This window comes from Hylobates moloch, unplaced genomic scaffold (assembly GCF_009828535.3).
Source record: "Hylobates moloch isolate HMO894 unplaced genomic scaffold, HMol_V3 SCAFFOLD_3, whole genome shotgun sequence".
NCBI classification, from domain to species: Eukaryota; Metazoa; Chordata; class Mammalia; order Primates; family Hylobatidae; genus Hylobates; species Hylobates moloch.
Window position 1 is genome coordinate 113,233,167 of NW_026652278.1, and position 25,958 is coordinate 113,259,124.

Below are 25,958 nucleotides of genomic sequence, written 5' to 3' on the forward strand. Positions count from 1 at the left end.
AACTCCTGACCTGAGGTGATCCACCTAACTTGGCCTCCCAAGGTTTTGGGGTTACAGGCGTGAGCCACTGTGCCCAGCTGATTAAGTTTTTAAATATACCTTTCCTATGTCAAAGCCAAGGTAAAAGGGGAGTGGGGTGCAAGAAACCTTCTTTACCAGAATCCCTAGAAAGAAAGGGCTCTAGAAGCCAGTGGGTATGAGCACATTCAAGTCACAGGGTTTGAGATTATGGGCCCGTGGTGGCTGTTTCTTTCCTTCTGTCACTGGGATGTCCATCTTGGGCGGCTTCAAGGCTGCTGGATCTTCAGCCATTCGGTTGGCCTGGGCACGGATCAGTTCCATTGGAGAGGGCTTCTGGGCTCCTCGGTAGGCCTGGGTGGCAAAACTTCCAGAATCATACTTCTGAAGGGATCTCGGTCCAAAGAGGCTCCACTTCCCTGACAAGTTTCTGTCCTTATCCCCACTTCCAGAGTCCATGGTGCTAGGATTTGGGCCAGGTAAGGCTATGGAAGAACCAGAAGTGAACCAGCCCCTGGATCTCTGCTTAGGTGAGGAGTGAGGAGTGGTGCTTGGGGTAGACTGGGCTGATGCAGGCGGCCTCTCTTCTTTTGTTATCTCTCCACTCTGTTGCTTTAGTTTGTGGAGTGTTTCTGCCACTCCACGGTACTTGGTCTCCTCAGTAGTGAGGCCCTTGTGGGGTGTATAGCCAGCATCTCTCAGCCCTGCCTGTCACCCAAAATGCTGAATGCTTTTCTGGGTCTGTTTTGTGATCAGAGAATTCATGATGACATGGGTAGCTTTAGCGCTAACTTTACCACTTGTCCACGCTGTCAATGGCCGATGACAGGGTCATGGCAGGGGAGGGTAGACCGGCCTCCCCTTCCTCCACCTTGGCGAGGTGCTGATACTTGTGCTCTGGAATCACTGGCTTTCAAGGGATGCTGCCCATGTCCGATGGAGGAGGGGTCATGGATGCAGGGTCCTTGAGGGTATCATCATAGCTGAGTGCCCGGGGGTATATCCTGAAGGGCAGGGACATCTTGCCTAGAGGCCCACTAGCCTCAAGAGCAGGCATTTCTGGTTGTCTTGAAGCCATTGAAAGACTAGGATCCAGGTGCTTTTTCTGTATAGAATTCCGAGCTGAGTCCCTGCCGCCATGGTGAAATGATGTGACGACTAAGCTGACAGACAGATGTTAATGAGGAACATGGTCCAGCTGCTGCCAATTAGCAAAGCTCCCCAGGAAGGGTCCATCCAGAGGTTCTGTTATCCTGCTGCCGCGGGACGGCCTGTGGCCCGGAGTCCGGCACTAAAAAGGTTCCGAGGGCCCACGTCCCTGAGAGGCTGTGGCGTAGCCTGGGCCCAAGCCATGGTGAGAGCGGCAGCGGCTTCAAAGGTCTCCAGGACCCACTAGGCGACACTGCCCGACGTTTGCAGATTTTAAATGCATCTCAATCCCACAGGAAATTTTTTAAAAACGTTAACATATTTTCATCCATGTATTAAAGGGGACTTTAAAATGAGATTGCATAAATGAAAACATGTAAATACTATATGCTTCATAGAGAAATCAAATGGGAAGTAAGAAGAACTAGATATGCATTAATATTTTTGTTAAAATAAAGCTTGATCTAAAACCTGCCATCTTTGTCATATTTTCTTATTTTCTGCGGCCACATCAACCACTGGGGGGCAGCATCAAACATTATTTTATAACTTCTCTCCTTCGTATTCTAATAGGGGAAGCTTTAATGCCAGGTCATGTAACTTATAATCTAGTTAATACAAACACTAATAAAACATGAAACAGGATTAGAACCCAATATTGTTTGATTCCACAATCCATGTTCGTTTTCACAGCATCAAACCGTTTCTCTATCCTTCTATTTCTCCCAGGATGTAGGAACATGCTGTCTTTTAAGATTTCTATTACCCTGAATAGCCTACGATCTCTCTGATATGACAGTAAATGTATTTCTCCAAAACCAAGCTACAAGTAGGACTAATTTAGTTTTGCAAAGACAGATAAAAACAATAATCACTTACTTGATTACTTTGGAATTCATCCTTAAGAATCTTTAGTTTTAAGACATGAAAGGAAACAAATAGTATAGCTTCTGCTGAATTTTTCTTAAAGGCACAGACTGAGAAGGAACTGCCAAGATCAACTTCTAGAACCCCATTCACTGACCTTTCAATAATTCCTTAGCAGAGGGAGAAGGCATATGTCCACTACTAGATGGAATTGGCAGCCTGGAAATTGGTCCACTGGGGAGTATATATTAATAAATGAGATGGAAGCAGCAGAGGGAGATCCCAGCACTCCATCCCAGACCAGAAAGTCAGACAAGGAGGAGCTACTCAGAACTCTGGTTCAGCTTGATCCTGAGAAACGTAGTGCAGGGCTTGGCCTTATGGGGAGACATATGATCACGGAGCTTTAGTCCCTATAAGTTGACTCACTCCAGTAGACATAAATGGCCAACTCTGCTAAACATATCTATTCTACCCTGAGTACCTTCCTATGGAAGAACTTCATGCTAAGCAGTCAAGCCTTTCCAAGGGTCTTGGTGGCTAACAGGGTCCCAAGTGTCACTACTGCAGTTGTTAGCTTGTCACACTTCCATGGATTCAGTCAGTAAGGAGAAAATGAGCATCAATGGATTCAGGAAGTTTATTACTTGCACAGATGCCAAAGGCAAGATCAACACAGGAAGACACTGAGCCTTGAAGGGCAAGATGACTGACAGCATGGGTAATGGGTTGCTCTGCTGGGGAGGAGCAACCCTTAAACCACAGCCAAGCAATTGTAGAGACTTACACAAAAGACTGTAGCTGAACCTTAAGTGGGAGCAAGGTGGGGAGCAAGGTGGGAAGTCTTACACTCAACTGAAACCAAACGGGAGATAGATGAGAGAAGGTCAGTCTCCCACAAGACAGGGATAAGAAACTGCCTCACAGTGGCTCCTCAATAGGCTTTTCTCCCTGCTGTAGGAGGTATCTCCAGGTGTTTGAATAGGAGTGACAATGGCACGCCCTGAGGTGCATGATTAGTTCTATGGGTAAGACAGCAAGGCCAAACTGGCTAGAATCCTTCCAGAATTTTCTGCAGCTACCAGGAAGTATTCTCTCTCATTTCCTGAGATAAAAAGTTTTATTTTTTATTCTAGAATTTTTTATTGTGGTAAAATATATGTAACATAAAATTTATGATTTTAGCCATTTTTAAGTGTATGATTCAGTGGCATTAATCACATTCACAGTCTCATGCAATGACCACCACTATCTGTTTCAAAAACTGTTTCATAACCCCAAACGGAAATTTAAGCATTAAGCAATAACTCCCCACTCTGCCCTCCCCATAGCTCCTGGTAACACTAGTATCTTCTCTGCCTCTATGACTTTGCTTATTCTAAATAGTTCATGTAAGTAGAATCACACAACATTTGTCCTCTTACGTCTGGCTTATTTCACTGAGCATAATGCTTTCAAAGTTCATCCATGTTGTAGCAAGTATCAGAACTTCATTCCCTTTCATGCCTGAGTAATATTCCACTGTGTGTATACACAGCATATTTTATATATCCATTCGTCCATCGATAGACACTTGGTTTGAGACAGGGAGTTTTAAAGAAAATGTAAGCTTACAGCTCCTGGGGTCATCTTTCACGCTTGGGCAAAAGACAGCTCAAGAATGAAATCACAACACAGAGGAAAGTGGAACTAGCCACAAAGGGGGAGGATGATCATTGTTGAAGACCTTAATCCAGTTATGCCTAAAACCAGCCCTCTGAGCTTTTCAGTTGCAGAGGTAGAATATTCCCCTTTTTTTCTTAAGGTAGTTTAAGTTGGGCTTCTCTCCCCACAAACAAGAATCCTAATAAATCAACAACTTGTCAAAGAATAGTTATGTTTTAGAAAAGCAAACTAAAAAGGGCATTCATTTTATGCCTCCGAAGTGCACAGTGAAATATTTAAAACTTTCTTACTGCTAAATCCTTTCCTGTCATTATTTTAAATGTAAACCATTCTTGTCCTAAGTAGAGAGAATCTTTTACATAAATCCTGCTGCTGTTACTGCCACTCTCCCACCTACCAAGAAAAGTTAGTGACCTATAGCATCTTTTCTTCTCAAAGGGCGCACATAATTGATTCTAGGAAAGATCAACCAGAGGCTGTCCACGGCATAATTCCTGACTTTATTTCCAAACTACTGTTGCTGTTACGCCTCTGTTTAATTTACATCTTTTTTTTTAATACTTTAAAAAGACTATTCTTCATCAACAGCTTTTATCATTTCTGTTGACTTTTTAAGCCCCACAATACTGTTGATTTTACACCAATCTTACCATATGTAAATTTCCCCAAGAACTCTAAAATTTCTGAAATATCATAGAAAAAAATTATATAACAAATGTAACTGATGTTTTCTAGTCACTGATTGCATAATAAAATGGGACTGAAGAAGTTCCAGGTTAAGCTCCCTGTTCTGAATTGGCCCTCAAAATTAAGATCTTTTCACTAAATGAAGTTCAACAACCTCCTTTAATTCATTTCACAATGTATCAGCTCTTAATCTCTAAAAACACACCCTAACATTTCATGTTGTGTACAGTGATTGCTTTCCTTCTCTCCCTCCTTTCCTTCCAGTTGAATCCTTTCATTTTTCATATAAAGTCATGCAAAATTCTAATTCTTAAAAAGAGAGACAGGAGCTGTTATAATGAAGCTTGGAGCTTCGCCTACTACCATTCTATTACCCGCCCACATGCACTACTGTGGCCCTGGGCAAAACAGACTGAAAAACCTTTGTGGTGAGGTGTGCTAATTTATAGCTAAAGTTCTATTCTCCAGGCAAGAGAATAATTGTTCTTGTATTTCTTTGTATGTCTTCTACTCCAATCTTTTCACCATTTTTGACTCCTTTCCAAATTCATCTTGAAAGACTCTAAAAACATTAAGGGCTTTAGTAAAGATGCAATAGGCTGCAGAAAATGGAAGAATTGCCTCTGAGCTCCTTGTTGGACTCCAGGTAATATAATCTACTTTTGCATTTGCTCAGCATTCTGACTGCCATTGCTATTTTTTAAATATATAATAGCTATATTGAGCTGGTACACGGGGTAGGCACTGTACTTTTAAAAAAAATGTTTACATCTATTATTTCTTTTAATCTTCATATCAGCCTGAGTCTTGCAGCTGTCAGCATTTACACTACATCAGTAGCTTTCAACTTTGGCTGCAAATTATAACTTTTCTAACTTGGGGAACTTTTGAGAACTCCATACCAATTATAATCAGACCAATTAAATCAGAATCTCCCCGGGTAGGAACCAGGCATCTGTGTTTTAAAAAACTCCCAGATGATTTACCACATGTTGCCAAGACTGAGCATTACCACTCTAAGAGGAATTCTCATATCAGCTGCTGAGAAAATTAATTTTCTGTTTTCTTACCCTAATACTCTTCAAAGGTAGTAAAAGTGCATGAATGTGTACTTCCCCCAACGATGCTGCCATTACTTAGAATATATTTCAAACTCCCTTTTTTGGAATTGCTTTTAGTCAATTTGCCAGCCACTGCTAGAAAATTCTTTTCACTGCCCACAGCAGGATTTGGGGGAGGGCTGCAGAGCTGTGTGTGCACCTGAGGAGACCATCCTCCCCCTGGCTGTGCCTGAATCCACAGCAGGATGAAAGTGGATACAGAGCCCAGCAGTATCCTAGCAAGGCCACTACTCCAGGCACACCCCAAGCACTCCCCGTTTCATCTTATTAATGCTTAGAGTCATAAAGCAGGCTAGCATTAGAACTGATTTTCTATCTCCTTCTGGGAAGTGTTCAGAATTAATATTCCTATGCCTTAAGTTTTCATTTACCTCAGCTACCACAAGTCCCATTCTCTCCTAGCCTATCCCTCAACTTTGGACTCAAATCCATCAGACTGTGAACCTCCCCTAATCTGATTCAAGCCCCCACTCCTCAACACTTGCACTGTGCTCTCTGGAACCCTGACATCTACAAAATCCCCTGCATTCTCCATCACTTCTTTGAATGCTTCCTCCCCCTTCTTAATCTAATGGAAACTTGGCTTTTCCACAGAAACACAGCTTTCTCAATACCTGCAATATCCCAGTGCACACAGGAAATACCCAGGAAATGCTGAATACAGGAATGACTCATAGTGCCATTAATAATACTTTAGACTTTGGGCAGAGGAACAAGATACCATGAGAGAATGAGGGATGCTGGTAATATATTCACGTGTAAGTGCCAAGTCTTCAGATCAGGTGAAAGACCATGGCTTATGGTATTGATTAGATACTGATTTCAGAATCATCAGCAAAGAAGTGAGAGTCATGACTATAGCCTCTGTGCAGAAATTGATGATGAAAGAAAAGAGATTGCATGCTAAGCTTCAGTGGACACTTACTTGCAAAATAAGAGAAGGACTGAGAACTCTCAAAAGGCAGAAAATACAGAGATAGAGACATAAAGGAAACAAAGAGACAAAAAAAGACTAGTTCATGGAAGCTTAGAGAAGAGAGTGGTGTTCTGCAGCACTGGTCACAAGCAAAATCAATTGTTCTGCATTTAGCTGGAAGAAACAGAACATGTTCAGTGAGTGAATTTGGAGGAGCATTTGGACATTGTGAAGAAAAAGATAAAAAGGAGGAAAAAACAAAACAAAATGAGGAGGAACAGGCTGCAGATAAGGATAGGTAAATTCGGTGGCCCTAAGGATGCAATGGGCAAATCCACTTCTGCAGTCTAGCCAAGTAAATCAGAGAAGAGAACAGAGACAATACTTTCCTAAAGGAAAGGGCCATGGCAGTGCAACTCCACCCTCATACGAGTAATAAAAAACTCATAAGCATGTGCTGTTTATAAGATTTGGGTGCAGAGAATCCCCACTCCTGCTAGCTCCATGTTGGAAGGAGCCGTGGGGAGTAGAGAGTGAGTCAACTGGGAGATCAAAGGTAAGCCGATAAGGGAATGATGGTAAGGCAAGGTGGAGGAAAGGAATTGAATGTCAGCTTGCCTCCATGCTGGGCACACTTAGATGCTGTGGATCAGCTGTCTCTCTTTGCAACTTTAGTGTAATTCATGTAAAAACATGTTTGTGGCTACACTTTGCCTCACCTATTATTCATGATCCCAGCAGTGTACAAAAGAAAACTCAATGTCTTTGCTCAGTGGTGTGCTGGGAAAGCAACTGTTTGATTTCCGGGTTTTTTTTTTTTTTTTCACTTTTTTAAAAAACAGTCCTAACCAGTAAGTGCTGATTTCCATGGTGTGAATACTCCCACCACGACCAGTTTTAAGGTAACAACATGATGTCCCTGAAAGGGGACCTGAGTAGAGTTGTGCACACTGGGCTCTGTAAGGCAGTGTGGCTGGCTCCAAAGAGACAAGTGTAACTGGTTTGGGCTGGGGCTGGTGCAGGCCATTTTCATGCTTTTTTGAAAATATTTACATTATAGATTGATAAGAATCAAAGACTTTAACATTCTGACTCACTAACGGCAAACTCAGTTTAAGCTAATGGGAAAAAAAGCAACGCTCACGATCTCAAATTGGTAATGGTAGGATGAAACACCCTCCATGAGTTTAAGAGAATTAGTAATGGGATAGAAATAGCAGAGATTGAAGGTATAATGATCTATTTCTCTTACATTTCTAAACATTTTGATGTGGCCACAAGAATACACCCAACCGTAAAAATGGGGAGGCCCATGGTGCACCATAAGCACTGGTAAGAACACAACACACTACTGCTCATGGGTTTACACAAGGGCATTCTCCAGCTGTGTTCTTGGAAAAGCTGAATCATCTGGAGAAATATGATGTCTTTTTTTCCAACCTCCACACACTGCTCCCAACTCAGTGCCTCCACCTCTCCTCTGTCATTTTTGTTCCCATTATACGGAAGGGGAATGTCATCTCTCCTTTTTTAATAGTCAGGAGGGCATCGGTTTTCTGTGTTCTTTCTTCCTGCATGACACTTAATACAGTTTTTAAAAGGACTAGTTCAATATATTTTTTCTGCACATGAATTATATTTGTTTTATGCTCATCGGTACAAGAAGCTGTCTGCAAGCAACTGGAAAGTGAGGCTGGAGGTTGGGGGAATAAGGAAACGAGATTTTTAACTTTGGTTTGTTTAATTATTTGAAATATTTTTATCTCACTTTTAGTAAGAAAACTAGGGGAGAAAAACCTGGCAATGACGGGAAAGGGAGCTGAAATAAGTGGCGAGAGGTGCGACTTCCCACCTCACTCTTCGGGACCTTTCCGAAGCCTTTCCCAAACCTATGTCTCTAAGCCACAAGGAGGAAGCACTGGAGGGGAATCAGAGGCGGCCAAAAGAACTTATATCCAGGTGAACACAGGTGGCGAAGTTCTAAGAAACAGCACCGGATTCATTTAACAGAGAAGTGTAAGGAAGAGACAGACGAGAGAGAGACAGACGAGAGAGAGAGAGAGAGATCCCCTGAAAGGCAGAGGGTTAAGAGAGAAGGAACGAAGGAGCGGGGCGCGACTCTTACCCCCCAGCCAGTCGTCGGAAATGTTCTGGAGCATGGTGACGGGAATGCAGAAGAAGGTGATGAGCAGGTCACTGAGCGCCAAGGAGCAGATAAAGATGTTGGTGACGGTGCGCATGGCCTTGCTGCGGGTCACCACGTAGAACACCAGAGCATTGCCAAAGAGCGCCAGGGCGAAGATGAGCACGCCGGTGAGCACGAGGGCCAGCTTGGCGCGCCCCGGCAGCTCTGGGGTGTAGACGAGCGGTCGCAGCCGGTACAGAGCGATGAACTGCTCCCGCGTCAGGTTGTGGTCCCGCAGCAGCCGGGAGAACTGCTCCGGGGTAATGTTGAGCGCCTGCATTGCTGTGCGCTCCCGGGACGCGGGGCCACCGCCCGCTACTGCCTGGCCATTCGCATCTGCGGGGCAGCAAGCGCTTCGGGGGGACCAGCCGGAGGCCGCCTCCCTTCCTCTGGTCTGGAGTCAGGCGCGCGGGAGGGCTCTAGGCTGCACCCCGGGAGGTTCGGGAAAGGAGAGCAGCTCAGGGGTCAAACCCACGACAAAGAGGCGGGAAGCCAAAGCACTGGGAGACTCAATCTCAGTGACCAAAAAATGTTCGCGGTTCAAATAAAGTTCTTTTGCTCTTCCCTAAGGCGAGGCGCCGCGACGGTCTGGGATGCTGGAGCGCCACGCGAGGGTCCCGGCCCCTCTCGCTCCCCGCCTTCTGGCCATGCGATACGGACGCCGGACCCGCTTGGGGAGCGGTGGAGGGTGGGGCTGAACTCGGTGACGCCTCCCTCACACCCAGCTTCAGTGGCGCCAACGCCTCTTTCCCGCACCCTCAGGGCGAGGGAAGACTTCCTGGCTCCCCACCGTGCTGCCGCCCAGCGCCTTTCTCAGGGCATGGCCCGGTCAGGTCGTGCTTATATGGGAAACTGGGTATTGGGGGGTTCCACAGTTTCAAGTTTCTCCTCCTGCGAAATAACGGGAGCCACAACTAACCAAGGCAAATGGGGCTTATTTTAACTTATTTTCTGTATTGAAAAATAATTAAGATAGTTAAAATATAGAACATGGGAAATTGCAAAGACAATAGAGAAAGATCCGGTGTACCCACCCTTCACCCAGTTTCTTCCATCCATTACATCTTATTTAACTACGGAACAATACAAAACCAGGAATTTGACACAGGTACAGTGTTTGCATATTTTTATCTGAAGTGTAGATTCCTGTAACCATCAGGATACAAACTCTTCTATCACCGCAGAAATCTCCCTGGTGCTTTTTATACTCACACCCAGCCCCTCCCTCCACCATCTCTAACCGCTGGCAACCACTAATATGTTCTCTCTTAACTTTTGTCAGAACATCGTGTAAGGGAAATCATACAATATGCTTCCTTTTGATATTGAATTTTCTTCGCTTAGCCTAATGCCCTTTAAATCCATCCAAGTTGTTGCATGTATTAATGGCTGTTTCTTTTTATTGCTGAGGCTGTATCACTGTTTATTTAACCATCCACCTCTTGTAGGACATTTTGGTTGATTACCATTTTGAGCTACTACAAATAAAGCTGCTATAAAAAATCATGTACAGGTTTTTGTGTGAACATAGTTTTCCTTTCTATAGGAAATGCCAAAAGGTTTGATTATTGAGTCTGTAATGTGTATATTTAATTTTTAAAGAGATTGACTACTTTTCAGAGTGGCTGTACAAGTCTCCATCTCTACCATCAATGCATGAGAAGTTACGTTTCTCCACATCCTTGCCAGCATTTCGTTTTGCGGCTATTTTTTTTAAGCTATTCTAATAGATCTGTAGTGATATCTCTTTAGGGCCTTAATTTACATTTCCCTAATGGCAAGTAATATTGAACATCTCATGGACTTATTTGCCGTCCTTGTATCTTCTTTGGTGAAGTGTCTTTCCATGTGTTTTGTCCATTTCTAATTGTATTGTTTAGTTTATTTGCTGTTGAAAGTTCTTTTTATATTCTACATACAAGTCCTTTGTCAGTAAATGGTTTGCAAATATTTTCTTCCGGTCTGTAGCTTGTTATTTATCTTCTTAACAGGGACTTTCACAGAACAGCTTTTAGTTTTAGTGAAGGCATATTTATCAATATTTTCTTTTATAGATAGCTTTTAGTGTTCAGTCTAACAACTTCACCAAAGCCTATTTCTCAAAAACTTTCTCTTAAGTATTTTTATAAAAGGGTTATAGTTTTACATTTTATGTTTTGGGCTCTCTATTCTGTTGAATTGATCTATGTGTCTATCTATCCTCCACATTCTTGACTACTGTAGCTATATAATAAGTTTTGAAATCAAGTAGCGTGATTTCTCGTACTTCATTCTTATTTTTCAAAATTATTGTAACTATTCTAGGACCTGTGCCTATTCATATACATTTTACAATCAACTTGTCTATGTCTACAAAAAACCTTGCTGGGATTTTGATAGAAATTGACATATTTACTAGGTTGAGTTTTTCAATCCATGAGCAGAATGTCTTTCCATATATTTAGATCTTTGATTTATTTCAAAGGCATTTTACAGTTTTCAGCATGTAAGTCCTGTGCATATTTTTAGATTTGCACCTAAGTATTTCATTTTGGGCGGACATTTGTACATGGTACTGTATCGAATTTCTAATTTTTGGTTCCATGTGTTCATTACTAGTACACAGAAATCCGATTTATTTTGTATGTTGATCTTGATTCCTTCAATGTTGATGAATTCACTTAATTTTATTAGGAGGTTGATATGGTGTGGCTCTGTGTTCCCACCCAAATCTCATCTTGTAGCTCCCATAATTCCCATGTGTTGGGGGAGGGACCAGTGGGAGATGATTGAATCATGGGGATGGGTCTTTCCATGCTGTTCTCATGATAGTGAATGGGTCTCATGAGATCTGATGGTTTTAAAAACAGCAGTTTCTCTGCACAAGTTCTCTCTTTGCCTGCTGCCATCCATGTAAGATGTGATCTACACCTCCTTGCCTTCCACCATGATTGTGAGGTCTTCCCAGCCATGTGGGACTGTAAATCCAACAAACCTCTTTCTTTTGTAAATTGCCCAGTCTTGGGTATGTCTTTATCAGCAGTGTGAAAATGGACTAATACAGAGGGTTTTTTGGTAGATTTCTTGGAATTTTCTATATAGACAGTCACATTATCTGAGAAGAAAGACAGTTTTATTTCTTTCTTTCTGATCTGTATGCTCTTTATTTCCTGTTTTAGTTGTTGTTTGTTTGTTTGTTTATTTTTATTTTGTATTTTTGCCTTACTGCAATGGTTGGAGAACACAGTTAATGTTAAATGGCAATGGAGAATGGAGATCCTTGTCTTGTCCTCAATCTTATAAGGATGTATTCAGCCTTTTTTCACCATTAAGTGTGATGTTAGCTGCAGATGTTCTTTGTCAACTTGAGAAGGTTACTCTCTATTCTCAACTTGTTGAGAGATTCTATCAATGGTGTTAAATTCTGTCAAATGATTTTTCTGCATCAATTAATACTATCAATGTGATTTTTTTCTTCAGCTTATTAAAATGGTGGATTGCATTGATTGACTTTTGAATATTGAATCAGCCTTGAATATTTGAAATAAACCCCATCTTAGTCATGGTGTGTAATTCTTTATATACATTGTTAAATTCTATTAGTTAGGATTTTAAAGAATTTTATGTATATCTTCATGAGGGCTATTGGTCTGTAACTTTTTTTCTTTTTGTATTTTTTATCCTGGTTTTGGCATTCGGGTAATAATAGCATCATAGAATGAATTGAGAAGCAGTCTCTCCTTTTCTATTTTCTGGAAAAGACTGTATAGAAATGGTGTTAATTCTTCTTTAAAAGTTTGGTGGTATTCTGTAACGAAGCCATGTGGGCATGAAGAGTTCCTTTACTGGTGTTCCTAAATGAGGGATTTAATTTTGTTAATAGTATAGTGATATTCAAATTATCTATTCCATATTGGGTGAGTTTTTTTAAGAATTGATAAATTTCTTTTGAACTTATGTGTGTAGAGTAGTTAATACTTTTCTCTTAATATCCTTTGTATGGCTGAAGAGTATCCCCTGTCTCATTCCTGATTTTATAATTTTTGCCTTCTCTCTCTCTTTTGTCAATCTAGTTAGAGGTTTGACTATTTTTTTGCTAGTTACAAAGAAACAATTCTTAGCTAACAACTTCTCTATTATTTTGTCTATTATTTTCTCTTGAATCTCATTGACATCTGCTCTTATCCTTATTATCTTCTTCCTTCTACCTGCTTTCAGTTTATTTTGCTACTCTTTTTCTGGTTTCTTGAGGAGGAAACTTTAATTATTGACTTGGAACTTTTTCTCTTTCCTAGTGTAAGCATTTAGTGCCATAAATTTCCCTCTCAGCACTGGCTTAACTGTGTCCCACATGTTTTATATGTTATATTTACATTTTCATTCAGTTTAATGTACTCTTTAATTTCCTTTTAAATGTCTTTTTTAACCCATGGATTATTTAGAAATGTCTTATTTAGTTTCCAAGTGTTTGAACATTTTTCTGCTATTTTTCTGTTTTCTAGTTTGACTCCCTTTTGGTCAGAGAGCATTCTCTGTATAATTGCATTCTTTTAAATTTGTTGAGGTTTGTTTTATGGCCAAGGATGTTACCTATTTTGGTATATGCTCCAAGGGCATTTGAAAAGGATGTGTTCATATTGTAACTGTTGAAGGAAACCTAAGGGAAGATGTTCAATCATAACCCATTGTAGGAGCAATGGTTCACATCTATGAGTCCAATTCTCTGGACTAGGGGCTGAAAGTTTGGGTCATAGAGGATGGCTCTCGAATTACATAGGAACCACATAGATGGAAGACATGCCCTGCCTCTCCCTGGTCCATAGTGTTGGGATCAAAGAAGGTCAGCAGCATAGCTGCAGGCTGATTCCAGCCCCAGGTGACCCAGAGAAGAAATCTCAGGGCCTTCTTAGGGCCAGAGCAGGTCTGGTATGACTATATTTAATTCCTTGTGCTTTATGTGGACATACATTTTTGCAGACAACAATAGTGCTCATCTTTCCCGGTTCTACTCAGCACTCTTCAAAACACGTAAAGGAGTATAGGGGAACAAGGAAGTGTGAAAAGCAAAGATCAACTCTCATAGTGGCTCCCTAGGCTATTTGAAAAGCCTATGAACCCAGATTATGAGAATCGTTCTTTGAAATAATGCATGATTGAAGCTAGAGTTTGATTGGAGCTAAGTGTACAAAAAAATGACATTTGCCTTTAAAGTTTTAAACTCTTTTGGGTCTTCCTCCCTCTATTGATATTGCACTAGTCTTCGTTTTCACGACTTCTCTACACCTCTTCAACCCTCATCTCTTCAACCTCCCAACCCACTTTATCTCAACCACTCACATCTCACTCACTCAGTTCTCTACCTGGTGAAAATACCCCTAATAAGGTAGCCCAAGGCTAATCTCACAAGACACTGCCGGTACTCCTGACCTTTCCTTCTCCCCCTAGAAACTCTTCATGACCATTTCCTGAAATACCTGCTTATTGTTTGAAAACTAGATAAGTACATGAATATTTATGCCTCTATTCAATAATGTTTTTGGATGTCTGCTGCATGCCAGGCACTGTGTTCATCATTAAGAGTAGTATGGTGAAGAAACAGACCCAGTCTTAAAGGGTAACTCCCACAGGGGCATGCAACACAGCTCAGCCTTTGGGGAGCTCATCATCAGTTCAGGGTCAACAAACTACAGCCTGGGCCAAACATGGTTCACTATCTGTTTTTGTATAGCTCATGGGCAAGGAATAGTTTTCACATTTTCAAATCATTTTAAAAAAATCATAAAGAGAATATATTTCATGACACATAAAATTGTATGAAATTCAACTTTCAGGGCCTATAAAAATAAAAACATTTTACTGGAACATACCATGCTCATTCATCTACTTATCATCCTTGGCTGCTTTCACACTACTATGGTACAGTTGCATATTTGTGATAGAGACTGTATAGTTTTCAAAGCAGAAAATATTTACTCTGTGACCCTTTGCAGAAGCAGTTTGCCAGCCCCATCTTGTTAGAGGGGCAAGATGGACAGAAATATTCATAGCTCAAAATAAGGTGACAAGTGCCACATCCAGACACAGAAAGAACATGTTCTGGAAATTCAAGCAAAGGCAAATCCTACATGCTGTGTGGGGAATGTGGAGTGTGAATCAAGGCTAAAAGGAAGGATAAATTGAAAAAGAGAAAGGTCACTTATCTCACAGAGTGAGTAGCCTCTCCAAAGGCACAGAAGTAGAAATGATTATGTTAGAGATAGGGATAAAGCGAGCCAGAAAGGCAGGATTGGCTTCTGATGCTTATTGGCAATTTTCATGACTAGAAAACAACAGTGACAGAGTGTCCATTTTCCAAAATAAACAAGCTAACAGGGTGAAGAAGAATCGCCAAAGAGCTTTCTACCCTCAAAGATAGGAACGTGGAAGAAAGTATCTGGATAAATACAAAAGGAGAGGCAACTAGTAATTTTGTGAGACTGTCTGTACTTTATCTTGTCAGTGAAATGTTGCAGTAATCAAACCTTCCTTAGAAAAGATTACCAAATTGTCAGAGATGGGGAGTTCACTAGATGTTTGCTAAAGGTATAAGTAGTCTAAAGGCATAGCATGTGGTGTTTTCCTCACCTTCCTGAGAATTTTGTCTTTCAGAAGGAAAAAGTTTCTGGGACACTTGGTTTTCTGTTCTTAATTCTGCCCAATGAGGAGAGAGGTGATAGTAAGGTGGAAGTGACAGAAGCTTGAGAAGCTGCCAACTCTGAGGGAGATGAGGTAGAACATACTACATATTGTCAGATAGGGATTCTAAGCTTCAAGAAACCAAGTTAATGATATTTAGAAAAGATTGTATGATCTCTTGGCTATAGTTTCTAAAATGTAAGCTGAATAAAGAGGACTGAGGAGCTTTAAAATTTCTGACACCAGAGTAGCAGAATATCTCAATGAGAAATTTTAAAAAGCAGGAGTAGTAGCCACAGTATGCTACAAGTTTGCATGGAATCAATATTCTGAACTCTGCTACAGAGCAGGAATTTTATAAATTATATGAGGGATGTGTGTGTGTGTGTGTATACATGTATATATATATATGTTTATTTATGTATACAAACAGACACAAAAATATCTAAAAAGAGTAATTTCAGGAAGCCCAGAATAAATTGATTTTTTGTGAAAAGTGCTTTCAGCAAAAGACAGAGAATGAGAGAGATTACATAATTGTATATATTGGGTATTTTTATCCATGTTAATTACCATAATAAAAGACTGGAGGTAACTTATGTTTAAAAAATAATTGCACCTAAAGATTGCACAAAAACTTCTAGAACTCGTAAGCAAATCCAGCAAAGTTACAGGATACAAAATCAACACACAAAAATAAGTTGCATTTCTATATACTGACAAGAACAACATGAAAAGGAAATTAAGAAAACAATTTCATTTGTAATAGTATCAGAAACAATAAAATACTTAGGAATATACTTTACCAAAGAGGAAAAAAACTTGTACACTGGAAACTACAAAATGTTGCTGAAAGAAATTTAAAAATACACAAATAAATGGGAAGACATTCAGTGTTCATAGATTGGAAAACACAATGTTGCTAAGATGTCAATGCTACCCAAAGTAATGTACACATTTAATATAATCCCTATCAAAATCCCAATTATATTTTTTGCAGAAATAGAATAATATATGCTAAAATTTGTATGGAATCTCAAGGGACCCTGAATGACCAAAACAATTTTTCTTTCTTTGCTTGGGTGAAAAGATATACAAACCAATCTTGAAAAAGAATTAACATTGGAGATCTCACATTTCCCAGTTTTAAAACTTATAACGGATCTATAGTAATCAAACAGTATGGTGCTGCCATAAAGATAGACATATAGACCAATAGAATCAAATGGAGAGCCCAGAAATAAACTCTCACATACATGGCCAAATGATTTCCTGGCAAGGGTACCAAGACCACTTAATGGGGAAAGGATAGTCTTTCAACAAATGGTGCTGGGAAAACTGGGTATTAGTATGCAAAATAATGAATTTGAACCTTTACCCTACACATACAAAAATTAACTCAAAATTAATCAAAGACGTAAACATAAGAGCTAAAACTATAAGACTCTTGAAAGAAAACATAGTGGAAAGCCTTCATGACATTGGATATGACAATACTTTCTTGGATATGACACTAAAAGTACAGGCGACAAAAGTAAAAACAGATAATCTGGATCACATCCAAATTTGAAACTTCTATGCCTCAAAGAACACAAGCAACAGAGTGAAAAGGAAATCTATGGAATGGAAAAAATTTTGCAAATCACATATCTAATAAGGCATTAATATACAGAATATAAAAATAACTCCTACAATTTAACAATGGCAACAACAATCCCCTTAAAAGATAGGCAAAGGACTTGAATAGACATTTCTCCAAATAATATATACAAGTGGGCAACAAGCATGAAAAAAGAGGCCATTATTCATTATTAAGGAAATGCAAATCAAAACCAGAATGAGATGTCACCTCATACCTGTTAAGATGGGTATTGTCAAAAAGACAAAAGATAGCAAGTGTTGGCAAGGGTTTGAAGAAAAGGGAACCACTGTACACTGCTGGTTGGAATGTAAATTGATAGCACCATTATAGAAAATAGTATGGTGGTTCCTCAATAAAATAGAAATTGAATTATCATATGATTCAGCAATTCTACTTCTGGGTACTCAGAGTAATTGAAAACAGCGTCTAGTTGAGGTATTTTTATACCCATGTTTATGGCTACATTATTCACAACAGGCAAAAGGTGGAAGCAACCCAAGTGTCTATTGACAGATTAATGGATAAACAAAATGTGGTATACACATACCATGAAATAATATTCAGCCTGTAAAAGGAAGGAGAATTTGACATATGCTATAACATGGATGAACCTTGAGGGCATTATGCTAAGTGAAATAAGCCAGTCACAAAAGGACAAATACTCTAAGTTCCACTTATATGAGGTATATAGTGTGGTCAAAATCATAGGGAATGGTGGTTCCTAAAGCCTGGGAAGAGAGTGGAATGGAGAGTTGTTGTTTAAGGGGTATAAAGTTTTGATTTTGCAAGATGAAAAGGGTTTTGGAGATTGGCTACACAACAACGTACAGTACTTAAATGGTTAAGATGGTAAATGTACAGTATACCCTGTTTATGTTATGTGCATTTTACCACGATTTTTAAAAAGAAAAATGCAAAAATAATATCTTTTAAACAATACTTGGTCTGCATTGTTTCATTTAATTTTCATAACAATTATATGAGTTAGGTGCTTTTATTAGCCTCTTTGTATAGATGAAAAAGTGAGGCACAGATAATATAATGAAACTTGCTCAGGGTCACACAGCTAAAAACTGGTAGTTCGTTTCTCAAAATTCCAGGCAGTCATACTCTCAACCCTATACTGTCTTTACTACCAATGAGGAAAGTATAAACCATGAGGACAGAACAAAAAGAAGGAGAGGGAGAAGGAGACATGAGGTTGGTAATGATAAAAGCTAGGCAGATAATTATATCAGCAAACCTAGATTATGGGACACTAAACTAATGGATCAAAAGACTTAGCTGTCAGCTTCTGACCGCTACGGGGTCAGGGCCAAAAGAAAAATATCAGGGAGAGTTGAAATCCTCATAACCTAAAAAAGAAACGAAGCATACTGTCAAAAGAGAACAACTTTCTTCGGATTTTGACCTCTGAGAAAAATTTACCACATTAGTCTTCATATAAGAAACACTAAATACATATTGGATGGTGTCTTTAATAACCATGGGCTTTCTGTAAACTTGATGACAAGCAAAGTATAATTGCTAATAGCCATTCCTAATAGCAAACTTGATGCAAGCTGAAGGCATAATTCAAGTCATAGTTTATAAAGTGATTTTTACAGAGAGCCAGAATAAGATAATGCAGGTACAGTATCTTGCTTTCTAGTGATCTGACCTGATCAGAGGAAACTTAGCAAATGATAACCCTTCATATTTCATAAACTACTAGCCAGGCTTTGGACAGGAGCCATATGGCAAATGGCTCTAAATTGAGATAAATGGGGTAATCACTATTGTTGATTAAAAAGAGACCCATGTGCTCTGTACATGACGTGCCTGCCAGTGAGTGAATTCATTATGAAAGCTAAGGGGCTCAGCTGTGTTGTTTCACTGTTCAAGTGAATCCCTACAATTCTGCATGGAGATCAGCAACAGACTGTGTAAGTAAAGCATGAAGAGAATTTAACCAACATGTCTGAATAACCATCACCAAAAATCTTTTGGAAGTTAGATGTCCAAGAAAAACAATGAAGACTAGACATGCGTAAACTCTCAATTTCCTCAAGAAGGAAAGTGGCGATTTTAAACAGTGAATTTGAGGCCAGCTCTAGTAGACTTCTAGAATGACTTAATAAAGGAAGGGAGATTATCAAGACAAGTTTTTTGTAAGAGTTTTGCCAAAGTAGCTACATTTTTTTAAGTATAGCTGGACTAACAGAACAATGGTATACCTGTTGTTGATGAAAATTAGCTATTATGATTTCTTTTGCCAAAAACAAAAGGCAATCTTAAGTTTAAAAGAATGTTATGATTTTAACACTCAAAACTCCTAGGTAGTGTTTTCATTTTCATTAAAATTCTTATTTTTGCGCCCTCCCTATTCTCTACTGGGGAATAACTTTATTTCACAGGCCTTAAGGTTTGTTCTTTCAAACACAAATATTATTTAAGGATTCGATCACTAATGAAGCACAAAAGAGATGACGTAGCTGAATTTTAGAAAGGTCTCCTTAGAATCTGTATTAGTCCATTTTCATGCTGCTGATAAAGACATACCTGAGACTGGGCAATTTACAAAAGAAAGAGGTTTATTGGACTTACAGTTCCACATGGCTTGGGAGGCCTCACAATCATGGCAGAAGGTGAAAGGCACATCTCACGTGGCGGCAGACAAGAGAAGAGAGCTTGTGCAGGGAAACTCCCCTTTTTATAACCATCAGGTCTCATGAGACTTATTCACTATCATGAGAACAGCACAGGAAAGGTCTACTCCCGTAATTCAGTTACCTCCCACTGGGTTCCTCCCACAATGGGAGTTGAATTCCCACATGGGAATTCAAGATGAGATTTGGGTGGGGACACAGCCAAACCATATCATAGTGCTTTTATGGGATTTTTGAATTTAAATTTTCACCTCCCTAATGGTTATCTGACTTGTCTTCAAGCTACATATTAATAAGGTTAAGATTTCATGTGATATATTGCTGAGTGAATAAGATGATGATTCAATGTAATGTATTCAAGAATACATATGCATAGTAAATGAAGAGACAGTGAAGAATTAACATCAGTTGATTTCTAGATGGTATAAGTACAGATATTTTTTAGTTTCTTTGTTTTGGTTATAAGTGTTTTCTATTTTTCCTGCAATAAAGATATATATAAATGGAGAAAATTTTGCAAGTTTTCAAAAGTAGTGGTGCCAAGAATATCAAAATTTAAAATTTTTATAATTGGATATGGACATGCTTGGAATGTATTTGTTTTTAACTTTTAGCCAATTAGGTTTAGTGGACAGAAATCCTGGCTTCCAGCCTCAGGGAAAAGTCATAAACACATTTTAGGATATTTATTTACTTATTCGTCAAATACACATTGTTCCCAAGATACGCCACATGCTATGTTGTATATTAAGAATAAAATGATAAATTAGATGCAACTTAATCCTGGGTGGCAGAGCCTTTTCAACTTCATATAAAAGACTGAGGCCTAATTTTCCTAAGTCAGAAGTTCTCATTCACATTAGAATCACCTGGGGAGCTCTTAACACCACCAATGCTGAGGCCCCACCTGCAGATATTCTAATTTAATTAAAAAGTGATCCAGGTGGCATTAATATGCTGCCACAGCCTGCAGAATGTTTCCTGAATGGATATTGAACTTGACAGGTGAGTGCTATGAGGAAGGGTGCACAGGGGTACAGGGAAGGATGGGCCTAGGCTGGAGGCTGTCGCCGATCATGGAGATGGATGAGGGAAGTAGGGTGTGTAGGAAGGGATGATACCCGTTGATGACCTAAGGAATATTGTGTACCTGCTTACAGATTTGTCGTGTTTGAATATAATTTTTAAATGTTTTCACTAAAAGGAACCTGGCCCCTTTAATAAAGGAGAGTGTGTGCTAGCCATCCTGAGACTGGTGAGGAAAACTACTAGAAGCCTATGACATAGCTCAGCAATAAACTCCCATGTGGATATAAATAATTTATCACAAACACCAGCACCAGTGGAGAGAAGGCTGCCAAACCTCAGGCTCAAATGGCACTTGGGATGGGTCATGTTAGAAAAGACCCATAACCAGAAATACACCAGAACCCCAGAATAGAGAAGGTCACAGGACAAGTCTCAACAGTAAGTAATGACGTGAAAAACTCCCCGAGAGACTGGCAAATGGAATCAGAGCACCTGGCCGTAGGCATAGGGCAAGACTAGGCACTGGGTGTCAAGGAGATCTGTGGTAGGTGGCCAGTCCAGGCTAGGGGCTGGAATTGGGGGCTTGGACAACAGACCCTAGCGGGCCTTAAGGGAATAGGACAAGGCAGTTAGGTCAGGGCCTGTTCAGAGGCATGTACGTGAAGGTGGGAGTGAAGAAAAAAACAGAGACACAATTCTTAAAACTAAGATATAGAGTGTGGCCACAGAAATAAGTCAACAGTCTATTCAAGAGTGGGCTAAAAGTCAGACTGTGATCAATGAGTATGTATACACCCACTTTATATTGAGTGTCTTTTGTGGTTCAGGAGTGGTCCCTGGTCCCACACTTGGCTCCACTGGCACCAGCAGCAATTAAGTGGGTCCAGCTGCGGGACCTCAAAAGGGTTTCCTGTCAGGGAACCCAGCTGGTCATGACAAGGCAGAGTGGCGATAGATTCCAAGAAGCAGGGAGCAATCAGAGGTTGCCCTTCTCAGGGCTTGTGGCTAGGAGAACCCTCTCTTCCTCCTACCACACACCAGAAGAAGGCAAGTTCTCTTCCCTGGGTCTTGTGAGCCCATGAGCAGTTTGGGTCTTTGTGGAAATTGGGTGTCAAGAAAGCTGAGGGGGTAAATGAGGAATGTTGGGAAGGCAGTGAGCATGAGGAAGGAATGCCAGCAACACAGGGAAGAAAACTGGGGAGCAATCTCCAATTCCATGGCAGTGCAGCCGCAGGTGAGAGGAAAAGAGCTTTATTCTGAGAGCAGAACAACAGAATATAGAAACAAATTAAGCAGTTACTAATAAGAGTTGGTATTTATTTACGAAGTTTCATATTGTCCTCTATGTAAAGCACTTAGAAGTGCGGCTCATTCATAGTAAGTGCTCTGTGAATGCCTGCTGCTGCTTCTACTATAGCTACTCTATTTAACAATATGAAACTTTAATAGGAGTCAGAATAGCATAGGGGTTAACAGCCATACTGACAGCAAAAATCATGACCCTGTCACATATAATATGGGTAATTTTAGACAAGTTAATTTTTGCCCCTTATTTTCATCAACTATAACATGGACAAAACAATAGGGTCATAGTGAGGATTAAATGAGGTTATATTCATAAAATCCTGATAAAATGCAGATATTGCAGATAAAAGAAGACATAGTAATAGAGCCAATGTAGAACAATAAAACAAATACTCCCTATTATGTCCTGTTCTTATAATGGGATCATTTAAAAAATCTCCCTGTAAATCAGTAGTTCCCAAATTCAGCTCCATGTTGGAATTGTCGGGGGGAACTATAACAAGTATCATATCTGAATCTCAACCTATGAGATAGCGATGTAACTAATTTGAATGTAGCATGGGCATCAGAGATGGTAAAAGCTCACCAGATGACTCTAATGGGTAATTAAGTTTGAGAGACCCTAATGTATAATAAATAATGACTCCTTTGCTTTAAGTAATAGTTTTGTTGAATTAAACAGATAATTTTTATAACAAAATAATCAGTGAGTCTAATCTATCTGCTAATGGCAGCTAATCGGACTACAGATGTATAACAAATGCAGAGAATCAGCTTTGTGGCCTGAATTTGGGAGGTGATAGTGTTAAATTCATAATTCTTGTTCTATAGATTCTCATACTATGAAAAGGACTATAAAAATGGTGCAAACCAATAAATAATTGCTGAATAAATGGAGCAAGAGATTGATTGAGCAGATGTTTTGTCAAGAGAGCCACAGGGGGAAAAATGCTGCTCTCCTTAGAATGGTGCACGTGCTCATGCACATTTTAAACATATTAGGTCTGTATTACTCACCTGAGTTGGTTTAGGATGAAGGTAACACATAATTACTTCTATTTCTGTGATAATGTAGCCTACACACCACTAGTTTAAACAGACATTCTCCCTCAGGGCCACTTCTGAGGTACTGCTACAAACGCAGTTACTAATGCTCCATTTTCCAGAAAATGCCAGTGCCATAGAATGGAAAACCAGTTTACAATTCAGTCTGAATAACAAATAGTTCTTCCGCCAAACGGAGTGTTTTGCCTATTAGCACGGAACAATCTGATGATTGCAGAAAGACCACAGCCACGAAATAGCAGGCAGACACAAGGTATTCAGATTTGAGGGTCAGGTGTACAGACTTCCTTACATTAGTGAGCAAGGCAGGCAGCCAGAATTTCGTGCAGTGTTTTGGAAGGAAGCAATCTTTTCTGAAGAAATTTATTGCATAATGCTTGAAGACCAAATTTGAAACAATAGGGAAAGGCAGAGACATTTTTTATAATCTGTATTAGAAACTCTGAGATGAGAAGTAACCAATGCATTGGACAGGGAAGAGATTTTAGCCACACTGGCTAAAGGCTATCACCAGTTCTTTAACGTGAAGGAGGTAGATATGATTTACACCCACTGAATTATCTTCTGTGTGGGCCTGTATTTCTATATCACTCAGAAGAAGCCCAAATTCACTTGGATCTTGGGGTTAGGACCTAAGGGTTCATGGAACCATGTGGTGACATCTTGCAACCAAAGTGCTCTGGTTAACTGGTGACAAGCTTTGTCTCTCATGGGCCAGTGACTATCTCAGCAGATTTGGTGGCAAGACACTGTTGATAGCACATCTGAGAAAATCATGTGCATGATTAAATGTATGTAATTCTCATCAAAGATTATATTTAGAGTGAGATGCAGTAAATCCATGTCAGAGGTGTCTTGGTACAAATGACTCAGATGCCCAGGGTTTGCATCCTGGCTCTGCCCTCCTCTCACTGGGGAAACTTGTATGCAGTTTCTTCATCTGTAAAGTGAGACCATAAAAATACTTTCTCTCATGAATAGTGCCGCAATATTCACAGTAGCAAAGACTTGGAACCAACCCAAATGTCCATCAGTGATAGACTGGATTAAGAAAATGTGGCATATATACACCATGGAATACTACGCAGCCATAAAAAAGGATGAGTTCACGTCCTTTGCAGGGACATGGAAGAAGCTGGAAATCATCATTCTAAGCAAACTATCACAAGGACAGAAAACCAAACACCACATGTTCTCACTCACAGGAGGGAATTGAACAATGAGAACACTTGGACACAGGAAGGGGAACATCACACACTGGGACCTGTCATGGGGTGGGGGCCTGGGGGAGGGATAGCATTAGGAGAAATACCTAATGTAAATGATGAGTTAATGGGTGCAGCAAACCAACATGGCACCTGTATACATATGTAACAAACCTGCACATTGTGCACATGTACCCTAGAACTTAAAGTATAATAATAAAAAAAGCCACAAGGATAGCTTTAGAACTATGAATATGTATGCACACCAAAAAATGCTACCACGTACTAATAAAGCATTAAATTAAAAAAAAACTTTCTCTCAAAAAGGTATTATGAGGATTAAATAAACTCACACTTGTAAATAATCTAGAAGAATCCCTTCTATATTTAAATTCCTTAAATTTACTTAAGAAGCTATAGAAATGCTTCTTAAGTAAATTTTCACAAAGTCTCAAATTAAAAACTCCCTTCTGACTTTATTATGTATAGACATCTGAACCAGGGACACCCATTTGATAATTAAAGTCCCAAATCTGGCATTCAGAAGTAGAGGAAATAAGCCTTGCTTCTTGCAGGAAAACATATTGCCAGAATTATTTCTGAGTGAGAGTTGTGTGTAGGGAAAAGAAAGAGAGATCAGACTGTTACTGTGTCTATGTAGACAGGAAAGACATAAGAGACTCCATTTTGAAAAAGACCTGTACTTTAAACAATTGCTTTGCTGAGATGTTGTTAATTTGTAACTTTGCCCCAACCTGGAGCTCACAAAAACATGTGTTGTATAAAATCAAGGTTTAAGGGATCTAGGGCTGTGCAGGATGTGCCTTGTTAACAAAATGTTTACAAGCAGTATACTTGGTAAAAGTCATAGCCATTCTCTAGTCTCAATAAACCCGGGGCACAATGCACTGCGGAAAGCCGCAGGGACCTCTGCCCTTGAAAGCGGGGTATCGTCCAAGGTTTCTCCCCATGTGATAGTCTGAAATATGGCCTCGTGGGATGAGAAAGACCTGACCATCCCCCAGCCCGACACCCATAAAGGGTCTGTGCTGAGGTGGATTAGTAAAAGAGGAAAGCCTCTTGCAGTTGAGATAGAGGAAGGCCACTGTCTCCTGCCTGCCCCTGGGAACTGAATGTCTCGGTTTAAAACCCGATTGTACATTTGTTCAATTCTGAGATAGGGGAAAAACCGCCCTATGGTGGGAGGCGAGACATGTTTGCAGCAATGCTGCTTTGTTATTCTTTACTCCACTAAGATGTTTGGGTGGAGAGAAACATAAATCTGGCCTACGTGCATGTCCAGTCATAGTACCTTCCCTTGAACTTAATTATGACATAGATTCTTTTGCTCACGTGTTTTTTGCTGACATTCTTATTATCACCCTGCTCTTCTACTACATTCCTTTTTGCTGAAATAATGAAAATAATAATCAATAAAAACTGAGGGAGCTCAGAGGCCGGTGCCGGTGTAGGTCCTCCATATGCTGAGTGCCAGTCCCCTGGGCCCACTGTTCTTTCTCTATACTTTGTCTCTGTGTCTTATTTCTTTTCTGAGTCTCTTGTCCCACCCGACTAGAAATACCCACAGGTGTGGAGGGGCAGGCCACTTCTTCATTGTGTTATAACAGCCACTCAACTCAGGGGACATCCAGGATGACAGTGATGCAATTTAAGAACCTGTGGGTGTCATTTGCTATTACTCTCCTGTATCAGGAAATATAAATACATTCCTTTAGGTTCCCTGAATACCAAATAGCACATGGGATTCATCCATTCATCCTGAAAACTATATCCAGTGTTTG

The 25,958-nt window shown here is 40.0% G+C and overlaps 1 protein-coding gene and 1 pseudogene across 1 annotated transcript in view; both read right to left on the reverse strand.

The window, feature by feature from the left end:
• The window catches only part of QRFPR (pyroglutamylated RFamide peptide receptor), a 46,727-nt gene extending 37,470 nt beyond the window's left edge, over positions 1-9,257 (reverse strand). The window contains exon 1 of the mRNA XM_032146568.2: positions 8,549-9,257. Coding sequence (XP_032002459.1) covers positions 8,549-8,888 — 340 coding nt within the window. The 5' untranslated portion in view covers positions 8,889-9,257. The remainder of the gene's footprint in view (positions 1-8,548) is intronic.
• Positions 181-1,275, reverse strand: LOC116463461 (putative monooxygenase p33MONOX; annotated as a pseudogene).
• Positions 9,258-25,958: the final 16,701 nt, after the last annotated feature.